A 26,972-nucleotide genomic window follows, 5' to 3' on the forward strand; every position below is an offset into this window, starting at 1 on the left:
ACGATCATTTATTTGTCTCGAATTCGAATACCGCGCAACAGGCAAATCCTAAAAAATATCAGCATAAGTGGTAAACTCGTACCTAATTACCTAAATAATTTAATTTCGATCGAGTAGATGTTATTTAATACAAGTAGTTCCGATAACTATTAGCACCCATATAAAATCTTCGTAGGCCAGGCACCGAGAATTGCTTCAAATTCGAGCAAGGCACGCGCGGACTCTTTCCCACACAATCCACATCCACGAGCAGCAATAGCGAACTAACGTAATTCGTATTATATAAAAAATATGAGAATAAATAACATTTATTAATTTTACACATATTTACATAAATAGCGATACAAACACACACAAATACACAAAATTAAAAGAATTTCATACTTAATTTTTTTTTTTTTAAATCACCCTTGTCGTAGCGTCGAACACGGTCGTGTTAAGATGCTCGTCGTTTGATGGAAAATTTACCTTTAATTAATTGCGAAAGTTGAATTCTAACCTTGCTACCGTCGATAGTTTTTTTCACCCAAAGCTGAGAGGAAGAAAAAGGATAGATTAATAATTTATTTATACGAGCACGGAGCACGCACACAACCGAGCTGGGTAACAACAATGTACTTACCGCTTCTGTCCTAATAGCCGATATAATGGCGGGAAATTTGGGCGTATTTCTGCCTTCGATGAACACTGGTTGACCTCTTAAAAACCATTTCTTTTCGTACATCAATTTACCATCTTCGATTCTGCTATCGATTAGAAGTCTATCTGACGCGCCGCCACCTGATAACAATTTCGTAAGTAGGTAACTAGTTATTAATCTGTTCAAGCCGACATTCGTCCAGTAGCACCTACAGTCCTACAAGACAATAAACTCGCCTTTCTTAACGCAGCTGTATTTGGCGGCGTTGATTTCTCGTAAATCGTCGTCGATATCTCTATCGTCTAACAGGTAATTCAACTGAATAGGCGGATTTTTCCTCCTTTTGTCCGGCACTGGCAACGGATCGTTTGGACGACGTCTCAGCTTACGAGTCATAGCTGGTTTAGGTTCAGTCTGGTCACCGCTAATGTCGATCGATAATCTTTGGTTTTCGATATTTTTGCGTTTTTCTTCTAAATCGGCTATCAGAGTATCCTTGAGTTCTATTTTCTTTTCTTCGAATTCTTTGCTAATCGCTTTCTTCTCGGCGACGTATTCCTTTTCGATTATACTCGACATATGGTCCCGCCATATTACATTCAGCCTTAGTCTGAAATCACACGCACGTTATTACCATCGCGTCGTCGTCGTCGTCGTCGTAAGAATTTACGAGCACCCGTCAGCAATTACCTTTCTTTATACGCGTTTTCTAGTTTCTTCAACTTTCTGTTGTATTCCGGATGCGTACCTTCTTTGAGCTGTTGCAGTTGTTTCTTGAATCCGGCCAGTTTATCTTGATAAACTCTGCAAACAATCGCCAGTAATTATTCGAGCGTACTCGAAAAATTTACTCGCTATCGACGTGTACTATTACTATTATAGTACTTACTGCTCTTTCATCTCCATGAACCCGTCGCATTTCGTAAAATCGATATCCGGCTGCACAGTTTCGGGAATATCTGAGACAAAAGCCATAGTTGCTGATAAGTAAAGTGAAACACCATAATATCGACATCGAGATCGAAACGCGATGCTACCCTAATTTAGACTTACTTTCAGCGTTTTCCAATTCGACAGGAGATGTCGGCAAAACGGGCTGGTTACTATCGTCTTGAAATTCATATTCGTCTTTGTTCCGTTGAACAGGAAGTATGGTTTTCACCATTTCAATTCAGAGCGTACACCTGACGCGCGTCAATTATAAAAGCGATCGTTTAAATCAAATACTACAATTACAACTATTAATTGAATATGCGCAAGAATACTTTGATGAATGGCGGAACGAATGATACACAACCCATCATTACGTTACTTCTTTCCAAAGTAAAGACCACGACCACCATTTTACTGAAATTTTCAACAGTTTTAAATCTTCGATTCGAACGCGTAAAATATCGCACCGCTACGATTAACGAACCCAGGCCAGCATTAACCTCGCTTCGACGTAAATGTTATTTCCACCGAGCCACAGCACTTACTTTAATACAAGTTTTAAATTAAATTGACGAAAATTGAACTTGATACAACTTTTTCCACGATTATGGCGATCACAAACAAACAAACAGTTGTTCTCGTTATCAAAATCAACAATTTTCGAGAAGCGCATTTTTTTTATACACTAACGATGCGCCAGAACCGGACTGAACGGAACTTTTTTTGTTTTTTCAAGGTTTTTTTTTTACCTTTTTACTTTTTATCTTTGACTATATATACATGGACTGCTATCTCCTATTGTTGTTGAATGGGAATCGTGAAGCCAAAGCAATAGAGGTACTAGATCGGGACATGGGCTCTGAGCATGCGCGAGATTTCGTTGCAACGAGCGTAGCGGTTGTTGGAACGTAGGAGGGTGTTCGTCGCTCCGTGGTTCACCGTGATTGGAAGGTGCGAGGGTGGGTGGGATTCCTGCGCGCGCATGAAAATTCCCGATGCTCCCGATCTAGTACCTCTATTACTTCGGCTTCATCGGCAACAATGAAGATAGTAGTCCATGTATATATAGTCAAAGCTTTTTATCTATTTTTTTTTGAAATTTGAAATGAACAAATACGCGGGGATATGCCGCCGAGCGGTACGCGCGGGGCATATCCCCGTGTATTTGTTCATTTCAAATTTCAAAAAAAAATAGATAAAAAGTAAAAACCTTGAAAAAACAAAAAAAGTTCCGTGCAGTCCGGTCAATACAATACCACCTATAGTAAAAGGCCTGAGCGCTGAATCGTTATCACCTTCTGACGTCACCACTAGTAGATGGCTCGATTGTGTTTACCATTTGAATTTTAACGTACATTTAAATGGCGAGTTCGTGAAATAGAGTAAAACTTTCGTTAAAAACGTTATTAAAATGATGACATTTTAATTAATATTCGTTCTAAAATGTGGTGTAGTGATGAGATATTGTTGTTTTCAACTACTGGTGGTGTTGGATTACTTTATTTTTGTACAAAAGTGAATTTTTCGCGATCTGTTTGTGTTGTGACATTGTGTGATTCGGATGTGTAGATATCTTGTGAAGTGAATAAAAATGAAAACTGATGTGTACTAGTGCCTGTGTTTTACTGGAATAACATCGCAGTGAAATGAATAGTGAACCATATAATCTAAAATGCGTTTTAAATCTGCATTGTGAATACAACCATCCAACTACAATGGATGGATAAGGTTATCTAATCAAGAATCAAGAAACCATCAACATCTCAAACCAATTAGATGATTTTAGTGGGATTTTGACAAGATTCGACGATTATTTAATTATATTTCACCAGTGAGTGTTGTATTATCCGCCAAAAGGTATAATTTTGTCAAGTTTATGTATAACTTTCATCTTTAATGTTGAAAAACAGTGTTGTTTATAACCTAATTTCTTCATTATTTTTCATTAAAATCATTCCTACATGATCATAAATTCATTATTCATGTAGATAAAATATGAAAAATAAAATTTTCGCAGGATTTAATTCGTTTGAGTGCATTTTTCATTCAATTCTATAGTGTATTATGATATGTTAGATACGTAAGTACTACCAAGTAGCGATGACGTCACAAAACAGCGCTCAGGCCTTTTACTATAGGTGGTATTGGTCAATACCACCTATAGTAAAAGGCCTGAGCGCTGAATCGTTATCACCTTCTGACGTCACACCTTAAGGGGACTCGATTGTGTTTACCATTTGAATTTTAACGTATGATTAAATGGCGAATTCGTGAAATTGAGTAAAACTTTCGTTGAAAAAGTTATTAAAATGATGACTAATTAATTAAATTCGTTCTAAAATGTGGTACAGTGATGAAATATTGTTGTTTTTATCTACTGGTGGTGTTGGATTATCATTTATTTTTGTACAAAAGTGAATTTTTCGCGATCTGTTTGTGTTGTGACTGTTGTGTGATTTGGATGTGTAGATATCTTGTGAAGTGAATAAAAATGAAAACTGATGTGTACTAGTGCCTGTGTTTTACTTGAATAACGTTGCAGTGAAATGAATAGTGCACCATAAAATCTACAATGAGTTTTAAACCTGCATAGTGAATACAAGAATACAACCATCCAACTACAATGGATATCTGATCAAGAAACCATCAAAATCTCAAACCAATTTGCTGAAAGTGTTCGAATCATCAATTTTATCACTCAAGTTGGTCAGCAAAATCAGAGAAATTGTTTTTATCGATCATATCACTGCTGAAGAAACTAAACAGTTATCTGTCCTGTGGTTTTTTACCTGTAGTTGAAAATGGAAATGGAATACACACATTGGAATTAGAGTTGATATCATTTTAATTTAGTGGGATTTGGACAAATTCGACAATTATTCATTATATTTCACCAGTGAGTTTTGTAATATCTTCCAAAAGGTATAATTTTGTCATGTGTATGCATAACTTTCATCTTTAATGTTGAAAAACAGTGTTGTTTATCACCTCATTTTTTCATTTTGTTCATTTAAATCATTCCTTAGTGATCTTAAATTAATTATTAAATATCAGAATGTGATTTAAAACGCAAAATTAAATGTTCTTGGGATTTATTTCGTTCTAGTGCATTAATATTGCATTCATTTCTATAGTGTTATCGGAGTATGTACTCCCCAATAGTGATGACGTCACAAAACAGCGCTCAGGCCTTTTACTATAGGTGGTATTGGTCCGGTTCTGGCGCATCGTTAGTGTATAAAAAAAATGCGCGCCGTGGTCAACTCCTCAATGATTAAAGTTTTCGAAACTTTTGCACTTTTGCTTTGATTGAATGTAGTTTTCTTTGAATTTTTACAAGTTTTTTTTCGTGTTACGTTCGATTTCTCGTGTAAAAATGAGTAAAAAAGCGACGAAAAAACCGGGCATTCAGAAAGATGACATTCTTCAAGCCGTCGTCGTCATGGATTCTTACAACAAGAACTTCATGCCAGCTTGCTCCTGTGTAGCAACACTACCTGTGGTTAATAGGAAATTATTAGATTACAGTTTGGAATGGCTGAACTCATCAAGTGTCGGCGAAGTAATCCTGTTTTGCTCATCCAACGTAACAGAAATAAAGAAACACGTCAACAGCAAAACACATCTCAACATCCACGTAAAAATTTTGATTTCCGAAGATTGTTGTTCTCTAGGTGACGTTATGAGAGCACTCGATAAATACGCTGTGATCCGATCCACATTTATACTACTTACCGTCGATGTAATTGGCAATGTTAATTTTACGTCAGCTTTGAAAAAATTCAAATCGATTCAAGATAAAGATAAAGGTGCGTCGATGATGATCCTTTGCAAACCCGTTGGAAAGCAAAGGAAAGATCTTGAAAATAATACTGTCATAGTGTCGAATTCTGAAAATCGTATCATCTCTTATCAAGTCCAAGAATCCAAAAACATCGACATACCGATGGATATCTTATTAGAGCACGATTACATCGATCTTAGAAATGATTTACTTCAAGTCGGTGTCGCTATTTGTTCCGTTGCAGTTCCTCCTTTGTTCAGTGACAATTTCGACTTTCAATCGTTAGATGACTTCATTCGTGGATTATTAGTCAGCGAAGAAGTTATGCAAGGAACAGTTTATTACGATACTGTGAAAGAAAACGAATATCTGAATAAAATCACCAATTGGCCAATGTATCAAATAGTCAGTCAAGATATTATTCGAAGATGGACCTTTCCCATGGTTCCTGATATTAGTGAAAAGTACATTTACGGAAAAAACAGTGTTTATTTGAAGAACGTTACGATTTGTAAAAACTGTAAACTCATTTCCGACGTTGTCATCGGTAATAAGACAAAATTGAAGGAAAACGTATACGTAGACCATTCAGTCATCGGAGACGATTGCATCATCGGAGAAAACGTTCATATCGAGAATTCGTATATTTTTAATAACGTTATCATCGAAAAGAACAGCGTCATCAAGCATTCTGTGATAGGAGAAAATTGTCTTATAAAAGAAAATTGCAAACTGAGTGAAAACTGCATCCTAGGCCCCGGCGTTATTTTAGGTCAAAATAACGAATTGAGTAAAATCTTCCTAGCTTCCGTGGAAGGATCGAATAGAAAATCATCTGTTTCGGAAAATGGATCTAATTACAAGCACTCTATGTTCGACAACTCAGATTCCGAAGATGAAGAACCACCACCTTGTTTAATAACAGAGCGAAATTTACAGAGTGAAAATGATGATTCGTTGTCAGAAAGTAGTTTTGGTTCGTCCGCCGATGATCATCACGAACGAGTAATGGAAGAAGATGAAGATATATTTTTAAACGAAGTAGTCGATTCGTTAACTCGAGGATTTGAAGATAAATTAAAATGTGAGAACTTAATTTTGGAAATTAATTCTTCGAGATACGCTTACAATATCGCCGTGAACGATGTTAATACCAATTTAATTCGAGCCATGTTACAAATTGAATCGTCCGCCGTCGACAGTTCTAATTCCTTACAATTTCTCCAGTATACTCTCTCAAAACTGAACCATTTCATGCCTCTGATTGAAAATTACATAAAAACCAACGATGCTCAACAAGACTGTCTCTCAGCCATCGAACATTACGTTAATTATCATAATGCAACCAAGAGTGAAGAAGAATATAAAACATTGTTGAAAATTCTACCGAAAATTTTACATTTCTTTTACGATAAAAATATCATCGAGGAACATGAAATTTGTTCGTGGCATAAGAAAATCGAAATACATGAAACCCAAGAAGCTCTAACCTCGTTTATTACATGGCTTCAGGAAGCTGATGAAGAATCTGATGAATCTAGTGATTAATGTAGTTTTACGAAAATTAAATTTGGTACAATTTTTTTACTGTCGTTGAATGAATTAATATTTCATCACATTTATCGAGATTTTTATTTTTTACATCAATAAAAAGTATTATAATTTATCTCAATTTTCTTATGGTTCATTATTTTTCTATATGAATAGATTAGCCTGATTATTCTTCGATACAGAAAATATTTTTCTGTTGGTTTTAATTCCATGGCAACGCAAAACGATTGAGAAGTGTGAACTATGGGTCTGGAATTGTGTGTTAGAATGGAATTGATGAGAATTAGTATTGTTGGATTAGGAAAAGAAACTAGTCAATGTAGAGCTCTTCAACATGGCTAGAGAACCATTTTTACCAGGATTTACGTTTGAAGCAGTGTTGCAAGAGTGCTGGATTTAGCACTCCGGAGGAGTGCTTTTTACTCCAAGCATTTTCATCATACTCCAAACTCCACTCTTCACTCCTAGTCTTGAAATTTCCCCCTTATATTCCACTCCTTACTCACTCCACCTATACTTTCAATACTCCTACTCCACTCCCACTCCACTCCTTACTCCTTATCGTTTTTTTTCAGGAATATAGAGCATTTACAAAATTGCTGCATACCCTAGCGCCTGAACCGCGAGAGGACAACTTCGCCGACGCTACTATAGATGCGTATGACTTTTCAATGTAAAAAATGCAATGAAGAAGAGACACAAGATAGTAAAATTATGTAATTAATTGATAAAATAACATCATTGGTAAATATAACCAACGAGAAAACGAAAACTTGTAATACAAACAAATAAATGAACTAAAATTAAGAACGTGAGTATGAGTAACAGCACCATTGCTTTTACTATGGGTCATTTTATGCCTAATTGACGGATTTTAGCAGGAGGCGTCTTCGATTTTTTTCAAAATCAGATCATGTGTACGTGTATGTGTACAGGTCATCAAACGATGACGAATGACACAAATGTGACATTTTTTTGATTTTTTTTGGCGGAGCTGTGGGGCTTCAAAGTTCTCCAAAATGGCCTAAAATGGAAAATTTCAGTTGCAAATTGCTCCGGTTGTATGTGGTATAGAATTTTGAACTTTTTTTCAAATTGTAGTACTTTGAGAGGGTAATTGACGAATGATGTCAAAATCTGGGGGTGGTCACTCTCAAAAACCTGAAAAAAAAAACAATTTAAAAACTTATAATTAAAATATAACCATGATCTTGACGAGGTAAAATTCTGAAAAAATTCTTAGTTTTGGTTCTTTTTATTTAGAATAACACATCAAAAAATTGGACATGCATTTTTTCTCATTTTCGAGAAAAAAAATTAATAGCTTTGCTTTACACTTATTTCAAAAATTTTCATTTCATAGGTTTGTATTTGTAATGGTATTTTTGCAATAAGTAAGTGTAAAGCTTTCAATTTTTTTTTCTCAAAAATGAGAGAAAATGCCAGTCCAACTTTATGATATGTTATTCTACATAAAAAGAACCAAAACTAAGCATTCTTTCAGAATTTTACCTCGTCAAGATCATGGTTATATTTTAATTATAAGTTTTTAAATTGTTTTTTTTTTCAGGTTTTTGAGAGTGACCACCTCCCCGATTTTGACATCATTCGTCAATTACCCTCTCAAAGTACTCAATTTGAAAAAAAGTTCAAAATTCTATACCACGTACAACCGGAGCAATTTGCTGAAATTTTCCATTTTCAGCCATTTTGGAGAACTTTGAAGCCCCATAGCTCCGCCAAAAAAAAATCGAAAAAATGCCAGGTTTGCGTCATTCGTCATCGTCTGATGACCTCTATACATAACCTGATTTTGAATAAAAATTAAAATCAAAGACCCCCTCGTTCAAAAATCCGCCGATTTGGCATGGATGGCCCTATGTACTCGTAATTGGTAATTAATAATAATGATTAATAAAAAGAATAATAATATCCTTGGCAATAACTGAGAAAACTGGTAAATAAACCAAATGAAAGGATCAAAAAAATTAAAAATAAAACTGGTAAATAAACGGAACAAAAAAATTAGAAATTAAAAATAAATGAGTAACAGCAACGTTTCACAAAATTCGAAAAATAGGAACTGATTTGACCAGATCCCAATTACATCGCAATAAAAGAATATTATTCAAGTTTTCTGCCGATAATCGATTGCGTTGGTCGCTTAGGACCAATTTGAGACCACTGAATAGCCGTTCGACATCGGCCTGGGTGCAAGGCACTGCTGATAAAATTAAATAAATTTCATATAAATCTGGGTAAGTTGTTTTTTTCACCGACCAGAACGTTTCTAAAGAAGAGTCTGTAGAAATTACAGGTTCACTGTAAAATTCTCGAAGTGTATTTTGAAATGCCAAATCGGTACTATTGGTTATTACATCAGCATTAAACTCGTCTGTGGGACCATTCAGTTGACGCATTTCGATTTCAAACTCATCCATCTCAATTGCCTGCGGATCGTCTGGGTCTGTTTCTGATTCGTTTTGAGGTTCATTAGTAGTCAACGTTTCTATTTCTTTCTTTTGTTCTTCGAGTATTTCTGCAATAAAAAAATTGGCATATTAAGTTGATTTGTTTTTAAATAAATGATTGATAAAAGAACAACAAATTATATAGTAGTAGGTAGGTATTCTTCAATTCGAACTGCATTTCAATTGAATTTTGAATTTTTGGGCAGTGAGAAGTTGAGAACTATCATCTATAATGTCCAAGTACCTATCTAATTTACACCTACGTACCATCACCTGCATTACTAAGTAAGTCAGTAAATAAAACGTATCTAGATACCTGCTTTCATATCCGTCCATCTACGATACATTTTCGTCAAGTAAGAAATCGCACTTTTTTGTTGGGCAGCGTTTAAAACCTTCTTGTACCGAGGATCGAGATACATATTTCCGAAGTAAATAGGATTTTCAAATAATTTCTGTTCTCTTATACACAAGTAAGTTGATATCTTACGTGCAAGTGGAACATCTGCAATAAATTATAAATAAAGGAAACTGATCCAATCATCCAATCTATAATATCTACAAGCAAGTGAAGAGCAACAAAGCATAAGAACTTCCATAAATAAAAATATGTACCTAGTTTACTTGTTTTCAAATAGTTGGTTCTCCATATTCGGTAAAACTCAGTGAAAGAAATGTCTTTCTTCTGCAATTTAATCGTAGCTTCTTTGCTGGGTAATAAGGCTTCGTAAATATCGTGAATTTCAGTCCATTCAGTATTTCAGTCGCTGAGAGAGTAAGGGCCGTATTCATAGACGTTACTTAGGGATCACTTGGCTAAGTGGTGAATTTTGAAGCAATTTTTCCAGGCTCGATTGAATTTTTGAATTTTTGTTTTTTAATAAATTGAGAGATTGGACTCCGAAGTGTTGATTTATCATTTTAAAAATATAAAATTTTTATTCGTTCGTGAGAAAAATTGAATCAAAATTCACCACTTAGCCAAGTGTCCCTTAAGTAACGTCTATGAATTCGGCCCTAAATTCTGGCTTCTGGCATCAATTCGCAAATTTTTAGAATAAATTCAGGGCTTCAAACCCGTAGGTACCCGTACCCGTACCCGAATACCCGAACGAAAATCCAACAATTTCTGTACCCGAACCCGTACCCGTACCCGAAAAATGAAATGAGGAATACCCGAACCTGGGCTGCGATTATGAACTTTCGTTACAGTTAACGAATTCGTTAACTATTCGTTAACTTAACGAGAGATATTTTCTCACGTAAACTTAACATGGCTTAACGAAAAGTTAACGAAAGGTCACAGAAAAAATATGCGTGTTAACGAATTCGTTAACTTTAACGAATTTTCATAATCGCAGCCCTGTACCCGTACCCGATAAGAGACTATTTTGAACCCAAATACCCGATAGATCGGGTACAGTTCGGGTATTTCACCTAAAATACCCGAACCCGTACCTGTACCCGAACGTTTAAAATTTTCATACCCGTACCCGATACCCGTACCCGATCCTCTGAGAAATAAATCTGTACCCGTACCCGATACCCGTACCCAAAAACGTTCGGGTTTGAAGCCCTGAATAAATTGTTTATTTTCAACGAATCTGGCTAACATATCTAAGGCTCTATATAAAGTGGGTGAGCGCATCGGCCATTTTGTTCCCTGAGTGATAACGGACTAGTAAGTATGCATACAATTTCTCATGTAAAAAATGCAATTTTCTCGATAGTTCGCGAGTCCGGGTGAACTTACGTGTAGTCTCAAATTAAAGACAATAAAATTTCCTATCGATCGATGTTAAATTTTGATCATTTCATGAAAAAATAACGACTTTATGAATACTTCAATTTTACTGATTTCTGCGTACTACGTACGTCGTCTTTAAACTAAAAATACTCGAAATTTTCAGTGGACGCATAGGTATTTTAATACAGCAAAATGTTCGTTATTTTATCCTCTTTAAAATGAGCTATTATCGAAAGCTCTACATGCAACCGTTCAAAAGTTTTCGAAGTTGAAAGTTGGGAAAACAAGCTGCGGATGGTAAGTACTGAACTTTGAACTAATATTACTCGAAATTTTCAGTGGACACATAGGTATTTTAATACATCAAAATGTTCGTAATTGTATCCTTTTTAAAATGGTTGTTTACCGAAAGCTCTACCTTCAACCGTTCAAAAGTTTTTGAAGTTCAAAGTTGCGGAAAGTGGTCAAATTGTGTTATCACAGTTATCAGTCACTTAGTTTTGATCAGTATTTTACTTTCCGCAACTTTGATCTTCAAGATCTTTTGAACGATGAGAGGTAGAACTTTCGTTATAAGCTCATTTTAAAGACGATAAAATTACGAACATTTTGCTGTATTAAAATATCCATGTGTCCGTTGAAAATTTTGAGTAAAATTTGTTCAAAGTCAAATACTTACTGCCCGCAGCTGATTTTCGCAACTTTCAACTTCGAAAACTTTTGAACGGTTGCATGTAGAGCTTTCGGTAATAGCTCATTTTAAAGAGGATAAAATAACGAACATTTTACTGTAATAAAATACCTATGTGTCCACTGTCCACTGAAAATTTCGAGTATTTTTACTTTAAAGATGACGTACGTAGTATGCAAAAATCAGTAAAATAGAAATATTCATTAAATCGTTATTTTTACGCGAAATGATCAAAATTTAACATCAATCGATAGGGAATTTTATTGTCTTTAATTTAAGACTGCATAACAGTTCACCTAAACTCGCGAACAATTTAAAAAATTGCATTTTTTACATAAGAAATTGTATGCATAATTACTGGTTCGTTATCACTTCAGGGAACAAAATGGTGGATGCGCTCACCTCGTCATAATAGGTATTGAAACCATACACATTATAATATCAAGCAATTGGTAAAAAGGAATATAGGTACTAAGGTACTTAGTACAGGGTGGACAGAAATATCGGGTACCCCTAAGAAAGTTTTTCATTAAAAATATAGGTTGGCAACGTGAAATAGATGCATATGATTGGTGAAATGTTATCTCTCCAGTCTAACAACCAATCATGTGCTACCATTATTATTAGGGCAATTATTTTTATGATATCGCATATTTTTTCCTGCTACACCAGATACCGCATATCGCAATTTTCTTCACGTTTCATGCAATTTCAAGACGAATGGTGAAATTTTATAGCGCATATTTTCGCATATTTTGGGTATAAATGCATAAAAACGCTTATTTTAGTTAAAAAACGTCAAAATTCCGCTTATTTTGAGCTTTTTTCAGGTCGTTAAAGCATTTTTGAGAAAAAAACGGCAAAAATCAATTAACAAAATAGGGAAAACGAAAAATTTGACATTTTTGATATTTAAAAAAAAAAAAAGTAAAAACTGAATGTTTTTTTGTTTGCAGCATATTTTGAAGCATGATTGATGATACGATGAATTTTTATTGAAAAAAATAAATATTTGACGTTTCCTTTCTATTTTCTTATGTATTTTGATATCACACTGAAAATACAAACATTTTGATACCCATGATGGTGCACTTTTATTGCACTTATTTAAGCTTTTTTCAGGTTTTTAGCAGGGTTGTCAGCGTAGAATGTAAAACGTAGAATAACATGTAGAATAAATGTAGAATATGTAAAGTAGAATAAATTTTTATTCTACGTAGAATATGTAGAATAAGTAGAATAAATTGAAAAAATGCAAAAAATGTTCTAATTTGCTGGAAAATTGTACTTTGCTAAGCTTTTGGATGATTAATTAATTATGTTTTCACCATTGTAATGCTGAAATTCTTCAAAAATGCTGAAAAAAGTTTAGTAGAAGCCAGGGATGGAAGAGCCGGGAGCGAGCCGGAGCCAGAGTCTGAAAGAGCCGGATTTTTTGAGGAGCTAGAGCCAGAGCCAAGAGCCAAATAAATGAAAGTGCAGAAAAACATCAAGAGCTCTCTTGCAAAAGAGCTCCTTATTTTACTCAAGAGAGCCATCATCATAAGGAGTCTTTAACCTGGAAAGAGCCAGAGCCGAGTGGGAGCCCACAAAATTTTTCAGGCTCTTTGGCTCCCTAAAAGTAGAGAAAAAAGTTGAAAAATGCGCACAATTTTATCAAAAATTCAACCTTTAAGTCACATTTGTGAAGAAAATGAAGAATTTCCAAGTTTTTTTCCTCATTGAGAAATGAAATGAAAATAAATGCAGTGTATTTTCATTTTTTTCATCGTTTTTCACGAATTTTGAACTCTAATTTAAAGAGCCAAGAGCCAGAGCTGGAGCTGGAGTGGGAGCTGAGAAATTGGAAGAGGGAGCCGAGAGTCAAAGAGCGGAGTCGGAAAGAATTGAGGAGCGAGCAAGGAGCCAAAGAGCTCATGTAAAGAAAAAGTGCCAAGAGCCAAGAGCGAGCCAGAGCTGAAACTTGCGGGGAGCTGAGCCAGAGCCAAGAGCGGGAGCCCTGAATTCAAGGCTCTTCCATCCCTGGTAGAAGCTGAATTTCTCATGTAATTTCACCTCATTTTGATAGGTCACCTGACACTTTTTCAATTATCCCAAAATCATGATTCATGAGCTCAAAATTTTCCAAATATGTTCAAATTCAATCAAAACATATTTTCGTCATAATATTCAAATTCAAATTCCTCATGTAATTTTGATCCATTTCAATAGGTTGTACCTACCTATGACTGTTTAAGTTTTTTTCAATTACCTATCTCTTAAAATCAGGACTCAATTTTGAACTCAAAATTCTCTAAAAATTAAAAAATTTCAAAACATATTTTAATAGAATTCAAAATATTTAAAATAATTGAAAAACTCCTCGCATAATTTCGACCCATTGCAGCCAACAGGTTGCATTGCATGACTTTTTTTCAATTATGAATTATTATCTCAAATTTATAACTCAATTTTGAGCTCAAAATTCTTCAGAAATGCTGAAAAAAATACATTAAATTTGTTGAAAAATTGGAATTTCTCATTAATGGTAAAATTTTAACACATTTTGATAGGTTTCAACTTTCAAGGTTACTTTATTAGTTTGTTCATTTTTTCTCATGCATTCAGCTTTCAAGCTCACCAAAAAAAATTGATGAACTTTTGGTCAATTTGTTAAATTTTATTGTAAGTTGTTGTAAGCTCAAAGCTGTAGATTGTAAGCATTATCACGTTTCGTCATTTCTTATCAGGTAAACAGCCAATCAGAACTTTTTCTACATTCTACATTCTACGTATAGTCTACGTCGATATTCTACTTATTCTACTTATTTTACACGTAGACGTAGAATAACTTATTCTACATGTAAAATGACAACCCTGGTTTTTAGCGCATATAAATGCTTTTTTTCCAGATTTTTACAGCATATTATAAGCGCTTTTTTTGGTGTTTTTAGCGCATAAAAATAATTGCCCTAATTATTATCATTCACTGTGACCAACCGAAGTATTTAGCAGAAAACTTTTTTAGGGGTACCCGATATTTCTGTCCACCCTGTACTCTACTTACTGCTAACCTGGTTTTATTATTCAGGATAAAATTCTTCTTGCAACCGTAAGTTTTTAATAAATTTCTCAATGATGGAGTTCGTAGTTTTTTCACCAGTTGTCTTACTTTACGAATAATCGGCAGAATACTTGGGCATTTCTGCAAGCCATCAATTACAGCTAGTTGCAATGTATGCACACCGCATCGGATCGCTAAACACACACATATGTACATCATATAAAAATTGAAAGATAATACCTACTTGTACATAATACAATTACGATTACGAAATTTAACAATGCTCACTCTCAACATCCGCAAAATCGATATCCAATACTTTTGGTTGATTTGGATCATTATCATCTACGTAATCTTGAAAATTATCGAAAGTGAAATTATCTTCATTTGCTGTTTCATCATTTTGCTCATCTTCCGAATCCTCATTTACTTTGTGAACCTCCTCAAGTACTTCGGCAATAGAAAAATCCAAATCGTCACAATTACTTTCTGTTTCAGTAACAATTTCAGTACTTTGATGAGAATGCGGAGTTGTGAGATCGAGATCTTCGTCAGCATTTGCAGTATTTTTATTTGAAGAATTTTTAGAAACGGAAGATTTAGCTTTTTCGTCAATCAAAGAAACACATTTTTGATCATATTTCGGCCATTATCACACGTTATTGATATGATTTGTTCAGTTTTGATGTTGAAGAGCTTTAAAATATCAATAATAAGGTTCTTGAGATGAGCACCAGTGGGACTTTCTTCCACAGGAATTAATCCTAGATTACATACCACCAGTTTACCATCATATCTAAACTGGGCATTGATTCCCAAAAATGACCGGTCTAAACGTGTTGCTGAATCAATCAAAAGAGAAATAAACTTCTTCTCAACCATACTGGAAATCACTGAGCGAACGTCGTCGGCATATTCGTTCAAAATTTTGGGTACAGTATCTCGGTTAATAACAAATTCAGTTTTTCCTAAACCTTTGAGAATAGGAGTAAGTAAACGCTGGATACCAGAATAGCATATAAAACTTATTGGTAGCAAATTCACAGCTATGAGTTCAGCAATAATGTGTTTCAGCTGCTGAAATGACATTTGTATCACAATATCATTTACAATTGTAGATTGGATGAGTGATTTCGACTTCTTCCGTGGTATTTCATCTGAAGATGAGGCATTATCGTTGATGTTATCGTTCCTTTTCTCGTTGACTAAATAAACATTATGAAGTTTTGATGAAAGAGAAGTGTGCTGCCGTTGCACATGACGAATTGACGATCTAGGTTGGACAGCAGTTTTTTCTATGAAATAAAAAAAAATTGGAATCAACATATTGACGTACTTTGTTTTATTTTTTATGATAATCACGATAAATTTATAAAATACTTACGTTGATTTTTACACCACATCTACGGGCATTGCAATCCTCCCCATGCTTATCTTGTTCAGTAAAGATTCCTTGGAAATCAGCTCCAATGCGCATTAAGTCATCATGATCCCCAAAATTGAGATCCTTTTCAAGAAATTCTTCAACACTGCTGGGCGGCTATTACCGAAATATTTTTGCCTCCGCAATCTCCGCAATCGACGTAATGAGCGTTGCAAATTATTGGCGTTCTCTTGAAAAAAAAGAAATTTTAATTGTTGATTGGGCTTTTATAAACATAATTGCTACTCAAATATTAAAATAACGCACATTACGCTCAACACGGTTGGTTTTCATCGACGCAAACGACGCAATCTTGTAACGTTCATTGCGTTCGATTACGTCGATTGCGGAGGCGCATTTTTCCATTCCTTACATACATTTCAGCAACAGCGGATATTTATCACGTATATATTGCTGTGTTTAGTGTTGGGGGGCGTTGTGTCTGCTCACCTCGGCTTCGCCTCGGTTGCGCTGGTCGCTTTGTCGTTCATACTATGTCGTTTAACTTCCCTCGGCCTTCGGCCTTGGTGAGTACAATTTTTTTATAAACAACCGCAAGTGCTACATACACGGTAAATGTCCAGCCTCCGTCTGAACTCACCAAGGGGAGTAATGCCGATCGAGTGAAATATAAATTATGAACGGCTCGGCTTCGCCTCGCCTAATTCGGCATACTATTCGAAAAATAAAAATAATATTAATAAAATACACTTAAAAAAAAATTTATGGCAAAAAAAAATTTTCAAAAATTTGGAATCGAGCGGGGATCGAACTCTGGACCTTCCAATTACCAAGCCTTCTGTCCTGCCACACCGCCATCGCTGCTGGTTGCTGGAACTCGTTTTCGAACGCTATAGAAGCAGCGGAACAACGACGAAAACGAAAACTACTTATATACGCGTGCGCGCGCATGTACGCGTTGCTGAAACGATGTAAGGAATGCTTAAATGCAGAGGGCATGCGCGCATGTACGCGTTGCTGAAACGATGTAAGGAATGCTTAAATGCAGAGGAAAGAAAGTAGATCATTTTTCATTCTTCAAACACCTATGTGCTCAATCAAAATTTTGATTTATTTTAATTTAAATGTAAAAAAATTTCAACCTTGAAACTTTGAACTTTAATAAATCGAAAATTTGATCGAGCACATAGGTGTTTGAAACATGAAAAATGATCTACTCTTTCTCCTCTACAACCTCGTTTTTTCCCCAGAGCTCTAGCACTTTTCGATCAAAAGTTGTGAAAGTTCAAAGCTTTGAACTTTGGAAACTTTTGAACGGTAACTGCTAGCGCTTTCGGTAAAAAACCATTTGAAAGGGGATGAAATTCTGAACATTTTGGTATATTAAAGTACCTATGTGTCCACTGAAAATTTTCCGTAATTTCAATTTAAAGTTGACATTTTAAAAAATCTGTCCATAAAAATGTTTAAAAAATCGCCATTTCTGTACGAAACTCGAAGAAAAATATACCAATCGATAGGAAATTTCGTCCTCTTCAATTTATGTTCTGACAAAAATTTTCCTAAACCCCTTCAGTTCCGAGAAAAACGAATTTCAACGTTACGCATTAATTTGCTTCCATTCAATATTACTACAGATCTCATCATAGGATACCTGCACAATCCTAGAATGGTCTCATCACCAACGGCATATAAAAAGTTCACACATGCGATCAGCCAACATGCTCGTTTTTCGCGTACGCCTATACGTGCGCGCGCGTGGGGGGGTAGTTTTCGACCATGTTTCTCAACTTGTAAACGGTTAAAAAACGCAACCTGGCAAGCTGCCTCCGTGGCGGCTTGGCTATGGTAACGGATTGCTGTGCAAGAGGTCTTGGGTTCGATTCCCGCGTACGGCACAAATTTTTTCAAAATTTTTTTTCGCGATTTTTATTTTTACGAGTTGAATTTTTACAGACAAAGTAATGAAATTATTTTTTTTTGCTTTCAAACAATGAATAAATTTATATTAATATTATTTTTCGAATTGCATGCCGAATTAGGCGAGGCGAAGCCGAGCCGTTCATAATTTATATTTCACTCGATCGACATTACTCCCCTTGGTGAGTTCAGACGGAGGCTGGACATTTACCGTGTATGTAGCACTTGCGGTTGTTTATAAAAAAATTGTACTCACCGAGGCCGAAGGCCGAGGGAAGACATAGTATGAACAACAAAGCGACCCGCGCAACCGAGGCGAAGCCGAGGGGAGCGGACACAACGCCCCCCAACACTAAAAACAGCAATGTACATAGAGAATTGAAACCTTCAAAAATATGAAAATATAAAGGTATGTATTTCAAATTTGAAAAATGAATGAAAACGTCCACATAACAGGCGAATTCAGGCATGTTGGCTGATCGCATGTGTGATGCGTGGTATCCCGCACTCTACTGAAGTAGTTGTTAACTACGTTTGTCATCTTTTTTATTTTTTTACTTTTATACCTACTGCTATTGTTTTAGCGATATTAATTAAGACGTTGGTCTGTGACTTATGTGAGTTACCTCGTTGACTAATGTAATGTAACTTACTTTCAATATATTCTTTCGATTTTCGTATATTCGTTTTAATTGCTATTGAGTTGTTAAATTCCATCAGTTCCCGTTCCCATTCTCGTTCTCAAAAAAATTTCCAGAATTCACGTTCCTGTGTTCCCGTTCCCGTTCTCAATAGTGTTCTGTGGTACAAGCCAAGCAATTTTTGGTGGAAATTTTTTCATTTTCTTCAATTGTACCATAAAACAACTAAAAGTTTGTGGAAAAAGCTTATTTTTCCCTATTTTTCAGAATTTTGGGAGGTAATTAGAGGACCCTGAAAGAACATCTGAGAACGCCAAATTAACACTCCGTTCCCGTTCCCATTCCGTTCTCGCAATTTTATTGTCCCCGTTCTTGAGTAAGAACGTTCTTCAAGAAGATTTGTAAGATTGTCCGTTCGTTCTTTGAAGGAAATTTAAAAAGTAGCATTCTTTAGGCGTTCCCGTTCCCGTTTTCGTTAGTTCTCACAGCACTGCGTAACACGAAGAAAAAGTTGTAAAAATTCAAAGAAAACTACATTTAATCAAAGCAAAAGTGCAAAAGTTTCGAAAACTTTCATCATTGACCAGTTGAACGGAACTTTTTTGGTTTTTTCAAGGTTTTTATCTATTTTTTTTTGAAATTTGAAATGAACAAAAACCAGGGATGGAAGAGCCTTGAATTCAGGGCTCCCGCTCTTGGCTCTGGCTCAGCTCCCCGCAAGTTTCAGCTCTGGCTCGCTCTTGGCTCTTGGCACTTTTTCTTTACATGAGCTCTTTGGCTCCTTGCTCGCTCCTCAATTCTTTCCGACTCCGCTCTTTGACTCTCGGCTCCCTCTTCCAATTTCTCAGCTCCCACTCCAGCTCCAGCTCTGGCTCTTGGCTCTTTAAATTAGAGTTCAAAATTCGTGAAAAACGATGAAAAAAATGAAAATACACTGCATTTATTTTCATTTCATTTCTCAATGAGGAAAAAAACTTGGAAATTCTTCATTTTCTTCACAAATGTGACTTAAAGGTTGAATTTTTGATAAAATTGTGCGCATTTTTCAACTTTTTTCTCTACTTTTAGGGAGCCAAAGAGCCTGAAAAATTTTGTGGGCTCCCACTCTGCTCTGGCTCTTTCCAGGTTAAAGACTCCTTATGATGATGGCTCTCTTGAGTAAAATAAGGAGCTCTTTTGCAAGAGAGCTCTTGATGTTTTTCTGCACTTTCATTTATTTGGCTCTTGGCTCTGGCTCTAGCTCCTCAAAAAATCCGGCTCTTTCAGACTCTGGCTCCGGCTCGCTCCCGGCTCTTCCATCCCTGACAAAAACAAATACCCGGGGATATGCCGCCGAGCGGTACGTGCGGGGATATGCCCCGCGCGTACCGCTCGTCGGCATATCCCCGCTCGTACAGATTGACAGTATATGCAAGTTTATTCAATTGAAATTTGTAAAAAATTGGGAAAAAAAATTAAATCATTTTTAATAATTATTATTTTGCACAAAAATTCATTATTCATACTTCAAAAGCAAAAAAAAATAATTAAAATGAATTTTCTGAAAAAATTCAACTCGTAAAATTAAAAATCGCGAAAAAAAATTGTTTCCTATCTAGGGCTGAAAAGTACTACTTTTCCAACCTCGCGAGATCGCTCGGATGTAAAAATAAGTACTTTCCACCCTCGTTCAGGAAAAAATACTTCACTAAACTCGGAGAAAAAGTGATTTTGAACTCGTGTGAGTTGTTCCCCTCACTTCGTTCGGGTCACAAACCTCACCCTCGTCAAAAATCACTTTTTCGGCCCTCGTTGTGTAATATACTATGAAAAAATTTGTGGCCCAGGTGAGAATCGAACCCAGACCTCCTGCACAGTAATACGTTCACTACGCCATGCAGCTACCGAGCTAGCTTGCCGATTCACGTTTTTTTGCGATATACATGTTGCTAAACTATGATGAAAACTACCCCCCACGCGCGCGCAAGTACACGCGTACGCGTATATATAAAAATTTCCGTTCAGTGAGTATCCTGGCGCATCGTTAGTTAATTCACTATGGGCCACTTGTACAATTCTGAAGTTAACTGCAGTTCATGTGAACTCCGTTCATCTTTGATCCTAGTTCAACTCACCGTTGTGTTGTACCATTCTTCCGTTTGGTGATCTACGTTTAGGTACGCATGACTGCGTGATGGAATACGTGACTAGTGTTTCCGTGAGCTATTTCTGTGGTTTTGATGATTGTATTCGAGTTGCAACTTGAATTCGTAAAGTAAACAGTCGATGGTTGCCGGTTGCAGCATATTTTATTATTTTTAATTGAAACCTTGGCGTTTTATTAATTTTCGTCGTGTTAAAAACTGTGAATTTTTTTGAAAAATGGAGAATATTAAAGGGAAAATGAAAAGAGCTACAAATTTCTCAACTGCAGAGGAGAACACCTTGATTCGAGTACTGAAAAGGTACAAACCGATTATTGAAAATAAAAGTACCGGATCAAATAATAATAAGTAAGTACAGTACAGTTTCATTTTCATCATCATGTTCTCATCTTTTATACATTTGATTTGGGTAGTTAATTATTTGAATCATGTTTTCAAAACAGTTTAAAAAAAGCAACCTGGAAGAAAATTGAGGCTGAATTCAATCAGCTGGCGTTGGGAGAATTTCGCGATGTTTCCACTTTGAAAAACAAGTACGAAAACATTAAAAAACGAGCAAAACAGAAATATGCGGAGGAAAAACGTCACGTAGCTGGAACCGGAGGAGGACCGCCGTTGGCTGTAAAATTCACAGAAACTGAGCACGACATAGCCGAAATGTTAGGTCCCAGAATGACTGGAGAGGATTCACATTTTGATTGTGATAATGGTATGTAATTTAAAATCAACACACCTACCTTGTGATATTCAATTCAATGATGTGATGTTTGCTTAAATGAAGAAAGATGTACATTTTTCATTTCATTTATGTTTTCTAGAACAAACGTCAGCGTTTCATCCTGTAATTTTAGACTCGTATATTCAAGAAACGGAAATTGATTATAACAACAATCATGCTAACGGATATGCTGAGCAAGTAATTGATGACGTTGAGGAAGTAGAAGTACATACTCAGAATACAGATAACGTAGGTTCGTATGCAATTTATCTATAGTTCAACCTACTCCTTCAGCTGCAAGAATTGGTTACCTGTAATATTCTGATTTTCTGTCTACATTATCATTTTTAATCATTTTATCAAATTACAGGCACAGGATCCGATGATGCCGAATTCGAAGCTATTAGGGCTCGGCAATTACTCTTAAGAAATGAACAACTGAGGTCCAAAAATGTAACAGCACCGAATACAGCAAATACATCCGATGATCCCGATTTTGAAGCTATTAGGGCTCGGAAATTAATCATAAGAAGTGAACCACTGAGGTCCAAAAATATAACAGCACCGAATGCAGCAAATACAGTACAGAATTCTCAAAACTCAAGTGCTCTGCCAAAAACATCGAATAAGGATACTGATATCTCTCAATCGGAATGTAAGTACTAATTTTGAATACATATTTTGTTTGATGATTCATTTCAATACTACACTTAAAAAATTCGTTTCCTTTTACAAATTATTACCTTTTAAAATAATGTGAATCGTAATTGTTATTGTTAGATGAAGAATGGAATAGAAAACGTCAAGCAAACAAAAACAAGCAAAAAGAATCAAATGCAGGTACTCAAGAAAACTCATCAAAACGTAAGTAGATAATTATTACAGGAATTGATTCAAAAATTTATGTATGTACTTAGTCATTTGTCACTAATGCTGAGTGTATCCTACTGTGTTGCAGAATCGGAATTCACAAAACGCCGCCGTATATACGAAGACCAGCTCTCTAAATGGGCCGGGGAAAAACGGACGTTGATTGAACTGCAGAAGAAGTCGTTCCAAGAGAAACATTGTTTAGAATTACAACAGAAAAAAGATAAACATGAACGTATACTTTCCAAAGAGGAAGAGGAGATTGAGCTCAGGATCAGGTTGATGCTCGATGAGCATCACCTGAAAATGAAAATACTGCAAAAGCAGCTGGATAAAGAGTCTGTATAATTTTAATGAAATTTTTTGATTTTAGGGAATGTCCGAATGTTCATTGTTTTTTTTTTTAATCGATCTGTTTTTACTGCAGTGGCAGTTGGCAGCGAATGTTAATTATTCTCATTATGAATGGATGTGTTTTTACTGTTCTGGCAGCAAGTGTTAATTATTTTTATTTTTAATCAATGTATTTTTACTGCTGTGGCAGGTGGCAGCGAATGTTAATTATTTTCATCGTGAATGGATGTGTTTTTACTGTTCTGGCAGTAAGTGTTAATTATTTTTATTTTTAATCAATGTGTTTTTACTGCTGTGGAAGGTGGAAGCAATTCTTAATTACTTTTATTATGAATCGATGTGTTTTTACTGCTGTGGCAGCAAGTGTGTTTTTATTTTTAATTGATGTCTCCTTGCTGTGGCAACAAGAGTGTTAATTATTTTTATTTTCAATTGATGTGATTTCACTGCTGCGGCAGCACGATTGTGTTCGTTGTTTCATTTTTAATTATTAATTTGAGTCATTTGAGAAGTATTGGTCTCATTTTTTTTCTAGAAATAAATGCGTTTTTTGTTCATATTTCTCAAGTTGGTCAAGTTTTTCTATTACTAACGTAGATGGGTGAAATTATTTTGAAAAATTAGAACACTCTGAAACAGTTCATTCTATAAGAAGATGGTTTGCAATGCCGGAAAAGAGATTAAAAAACAAATAAAAAAAGAACTTTGATTCAAGTTTTGCAACATGATTTTTCATTTTTCTCTTCCTTTTATCAACATACAACTGAAAATCTTATTATTATTTATTACTAATATTTCATGGGGAAATGCATTGAATAGAACTTGTAGAACTTCGTTTTTTTTATTGAATTCGTATTACATACTCCGTTTCAAAATTATTTCATAAACAATAAAGAATTTTATTTTTAATTATAGTGCATCGAAGTAATTGATTAAGGTATCTCTTTGGATCTGATTTACATTAATTGGTGGCACAGCAAATTCTTCGGCATCAAACTCCGTTAAATCCACCAACCTTTCAATCCCACGCTCCACTGCAGGCATTGCATCACCGAAAAATCTTGCAATGTTATGCAATACAGCAGTAGCTGTAACCACCATTTCAACAGAGGTCACTTCTAAATTGATACCCACCGCTAAAATCGGAAAACGTCGTTTCCATACCCCAAAAGTGCGTTCTATGGGGTTTCTGGTTCGAATTTGTGCGAAATTGAATTTTTTTTCAGCGGCAGTGATGGGATTTCGAAGTGGAGTAATGAGGTAATTCCGAACACCGTATCCTCCATCACCCACCAACAAGTCATTTCCGAATTCTCCATCTTCAAATTTATACTTTATAGATGAATTATTAAATATTGTAGAATCATGTGAACTACCAGGCCATCGACAGACAACGTTTAGAAATCGCAGGTTAGAATCGCATACAGCTTGAACGTTATATGAAAAGAAACGTTTTCTGTTGCGAAAAATTTCAGCATCCTGGCCACCAGGAGATAGTATTTTTACGTGAGTGCAGTCGACTGCGCCAATACACCGAGGGAACTGTGCAATATTGAAAAATCCTTGCCGTATTTCACTTAGTTCTTCTTCAGAGGTTGGGTACTCGATAAATTCTGGTCTCAGACGCGCCAAATAGTAGGAGACGAGTCGGATAACGCGGCTGGCAGTAGACTCGTGTACGCCAACAAAATCTGCAGCTACTTTTATCATTGAGCCTGTAGCGTAATATCGTAGCGTTAACAGTACTTTTTCGCGTGCAGTGAGTGCATTATTTCTGAAAAATGCATCATAATTATTATTAAAGTACCCCACTTATGAGAAGTAAGTGAAGGTAGCCGTTTGTGAGCAAGTTTTTCTTTGGGTACGGTGGATGTGCCATTTTTGAGTGCTAGCATGGGCATATCAGTAATCATCAAAGTAAACATCCTGAGCATCGTGAATAGTGAACTAAACACATGCATGTTTCTGTGTAAAAGTATTATAAAGTGCCAAAAGTAATGATCATTTCTCCGCTGCTGTAACCTTTTTTGCATTTTATTGTTCTTAATTTTAATTCTTCAACGCAAATAATCATATCAGGCCGTGAATTGTGATTACATTAGAAGGCTGCAAACCCAATTGAAAAGTTGATCGCCAAAGTTATGCGTAGATGCTGCAGCTGTACTGATAATTTCTAGTAAGTATCATTTTTATAATTAGTAATTATTCACTAATCACTTCAAATAAACAGATATTCCGAAAGATTATTTCTATTACACTGTGTCAGGTGAGCAAACTGGAATACGGAAGCCAAAGTTGAGTTTCATCTGTTCTTTGAGAATCAAAATATATTTTAAACGTGCAACATGTCACATTTGATTGATATTGCATAGCAGTATTACTCGTACAAACATCAGAAAGATCTGTCTGAAGAAACTGCAAACTGGAATCATTTGTTTTGCTGTGAAGAGTACAATGCCGGAGCTTTCAGAGCTCAAATAATATGCATAATATTGAACTATTGAAAGTGATCGTACAAATTATTGAAATTGCCCAGCGGAGATGATGAAAAATTTAATAAACATTGGAAGTGATGAAGTGAATTTTGTGTGTCATTTTTTAATGAAAAATAATCGGAACTGCGGTGTTCTGTTGATGGAGTACCTTTTATAATAGGGAGTAGAGGAATCCTGGCACTGCGTAATGGAAATAATTATTATTGCTTGCTGGATGAATGGCGAATCAGGTTTCCGGCATGGCTCAAAGTACACAAAAAAATCCTCATATAAGGTTACATTTGAATGGTATATTTGTTGTATGTAATTTACCTGGTAGTTCGTGAACTGATTTTAGATTTTAGTTTTTCAACTAAATACATAACGGTTGATTTCGAGAGACGAAATCGATCTAAAAATTCTTGTTCATTCCATTCTACAAAATGATCTATTCGATGTCTAAATTTTTTTTTTCGGCGCGGAAACGCAATCTTGTAAACCAACTCTTGAAAATCTTCGTCTGATGTAAGATTTTCATCATCATCTGAGTACATCGACATTAGAGATTTTTTATTTATTACTTAAAACTCAAAAATTAATAATCAATAATCGCCATGCACGTTGATAACAGCGTATGTTTACGAAGTTTATCAGTGTTGGGTTCTGAAGTTCAGTTAACTGTAGTTTAACCGGCCGAAATTGGCGAGTTAAATTTAACTACAGTTCAAGAGTTGAACGAGATTGGTACAACACACTTTTCCTACTGAACTTGGTTCAACTCTTGACTGTAGTTTAACTGTTTGTGGTACAAGTGGCCCCCGATGTATCGCTTTGGGCGCAAGCGTCATTTTTTCATTACTTGTTACCAACATTGCAACACGAAATTCTCGTTAAATCAGCTATTTTTGTCTCGTTTTGAGTTGTCAACCTGCTGCTACTGATAAGGCGATGTCGGTAAATCAACACGGTAAATTACAGGTAATTTCAAAAACGACAACAAACTGCATTTTTTTTTAAAATAATTATTTTTAAATTTTATTAAAAATTAAAAAAAAATGAAATATGCTCATGTAAAACAAAACTTTAGACAGTCAACGAAATTTTTTATTATGTTTTTGTTTCGTTTTGTTTTGCTTTTGCATTTGTTTGTGGCATTTTTTGATTATTTTTTGTTGTTGTCAAGTTCATTGATCTCGAGTTCTCGACTTTCCCTCTCGCTACTCGCTAGTCTCGCTGCTGAGTGCTGAGAGTGTATCACTCATTTAATTAAATTTCTCATTTCATACCCATAGTTCAGTTCACCCACAATTCCATTTAATTCCATCGCGAATTCGCGATCCACCATGCAATACTTTCAAAATTTCAACAACTACCCACTCATACTCAATTCATTTCAATTTTCAATTCAACCGTTTTACAGAATATTTTAGACTTGTTGAAGTGAAGCGGAGGGACAATACACTTTTGATTTTTTCCTAATTTTGAATGATGGGAAGATCGTTTAAATTTCGTAAAATAACTCAACTTCCACTACTACCTATTTATTATGAGTACTTACCTATTATGAGTATTATGATACATAATGAATTTATGTTAATAATGTCACT

At 35.4% G+C, this 26,972-nt stretch overlaps 5 protein-coding genes across 5 annotated transcripts; 2 read left to right on the top strand and 3 right to left on the bottom strand.

Annotated features, from left to right (window-relative positions):
• Window positions 1–292: 292 nt before the first annotated feature.
• Window positions 293–2,247, bottom strand: LOC135838404 (sin3 histone deacetylase corepressor complex component SDS3). Its single transcript, XM_065354018.1, has 6 exons — window positions 1,694–2,247; window positions 1,530–1,599; window positions 1,331–1,444; window positions 877–1,250; window positions 623–780; window positions 293–532 (listed from the first exon to the last, which is right to left on the bottom strand). Exons 1-6 carry the CDS (start codon window positions 1,803–1,805, stop codon window positions 437–439), a joined length of 924 nt encoding a protein of 307 aa, XP_065210090.1. The 5' UTR covers window positions 1,806–2,247; the 3' UTR covers window positions 293–436.
• Window positions 2,248–4,805: 2,558 nt separating this feature from the next.
• On the top strand, window positions 4,806–7,029 carry LOC135838403 (translation initiation factor eIF2B subunit epsilon-like). Its single transcript, XM_065354017.1, has one exon. It carries the CDS (start codon window positions 4,950–4,952, stop codon window positions 6,903–6,905), a length of 1,956 nt encoding a protein of 651 aa, XP_065210089.1. The 5' UTR covers window positions 4,806–4,949; the 3' UTR covers window positions 6,906–7,029.
• Window positions 7,030–7,605: 576 nt separating this feature from the next.
• On the bottom strand, window positions 7,606–10,137 carry LOC135839246 (uncharacterized). Its single transcript, XM_065355180.1, has 3 exons — window positions 9,995–10,137; window positions 9,696–9,884; window positions 7,606–9,447 (listed from the first exon to the last, which is right to left on the bottom strand). Exons 2-3 carry the CDS (start codon window positions 9,799–9,801, stop codon window positions 8,969–8,971), a joined length of 585 nt encoding a protein of 194 aa, XP_065211252.1. The 5' UTR covers window positions 9,802–9,884; window positions 9,995–10,137; the 3' UTR covers window positions 7,606–8,968.
• A 10,710-nt stretch (window positions 10,138–20,847) lies between these two features.
• Window positions 20,848–23,450, top strand: LOC135840093 (myb/SANT-like DNA-binding domain-containing protein 3). Its single transcript, XM_065356435.1, has 7 exons — window positions 20,848–21,297; window positions 21,393–21,658; window positions 21,768–21,920; window positions 22,038–22,322; window positions 22,448–22,531; window positions 22,626–22,875; window positions 22,965–23,450. Exons 1-7 carry the CDS (start codon window positions 21,167–21,169, stop codon window positions 23,053–23,055), a joined length of 1,260 nt encoding a protein of 419 aa, XP_065212507.1. The 5' UTR covers window positions 20,848–21,166; the 3' UTR covers window positions 23,056–23,450.
• Window positions 23,115–26,194, bottom strand: LOC135840094 (putative nuclease HARBI1). The gene is made up of 2 exons (XM_065356437.1): window positions 25,699–26,194; window positions 23,115–24,665 (listed from the first exon to the last, which is right to left on the bottom strand). Exons 1-2 carry the CDS (start codon window positions 25,923–25,925, stop codon window positions 23,801–23,803), a joined length of 1,092 nt encoding a protein of 363 aa, XP_065212509.1. The 5' UTR covers window positions 25,926–26,194; the 3' UTR covers window positions 23,115–23,800.
• Between the last annotated feature and the right edge of the window lie 778 nt (window positions 26,195–26,972).

Source organism: Planococcus citri, chromosome 3, assembly GCF_950023065.1.
Source record: "Planococcus citri chromosome 3, ihPlaCitr1.1, whole genome shotgun sequence".
In the NCBI taxonomy this organism is placed as follows: domain Eukaryota; kingdom Metazoa; phylum Arthropoda; class Insecta; order Hemiptera; family Pseudococcidae; genus Planococcus; species Planococcus citri.

Coding starts and splice junctions, on each gene's coding strand:
- LOC135838404 (XM_065354018.1), bottom strand. CDS start 1,805: ATGGTGAAAACCATACTTCCTGTTCAACGGAACAAAGACGAATATGAA. Junction 1,600..1,693: donor CGAATTGGAAAACGCTGAAA/GTAAGTCTAAAT, acceptor CTTTTGTCTCAG/ATATTCCCGAAACTGTGCAG. Junction 1,445..1,529: donor TTCATGGAGATGAAAGAGCA/GTAAGTACTATA, acceptor GATTGTTTGCAG/AGTTTATCAAGATAAACTGG.
- LOC135838403 (XM_065354017.1), top strand. CDS start 4,950: ATGAGTAAAAAAGCGACGAAAAAACCGGGCATTCAGAAAGATGACATT.
- LOC135839246 (XM_065355180.1), bottom strand. CDS start 9,801: ATGTATCTCGATCCTCGGTACAAGAAGGTTTTAAACGCTGCCCAACAA. Junction 9,448..9,695: donor ATGGACGGATATGAAAGCAG/GTATCTAGATAC, acceptor TTTTTATTGCAG/AAATACTCGAAGAACAAAAG.
- LOC135840093 (XM_065356435.1), top strand. CDS start 21,167: ATGGAGAATATTAAAGGGAAAATGAAAAGAGCTACAAATTTCTCAACT. Junction 21,659..21,767: donor ACATTTTGATTGTGATAATG/GTATGTAATTTA, acceptor TATGTTTTCTAG/AACAAACGTCAGCGTTTCAT. Junction 21,921..22,037: donor TCAGAATACAGATAACGTAG/GTTCGTATGCAA, acceptor ATCAAATTACAG/GCACAGGATCCGATGATGCC.
- LOC135840094 (XM_065356437.1), bottom strand. CDS start 25,925: ATGTCGATGTACTCAGATGATGATGAAAATCTTACATCAGACGAAGAT. Junction 24,666..25,698: donor ATCAGTTCACGAACTACCAG/GTAAATTACATA, acceptor TGCATTTTTCAG/AAATAATGCACTCACTGCAC.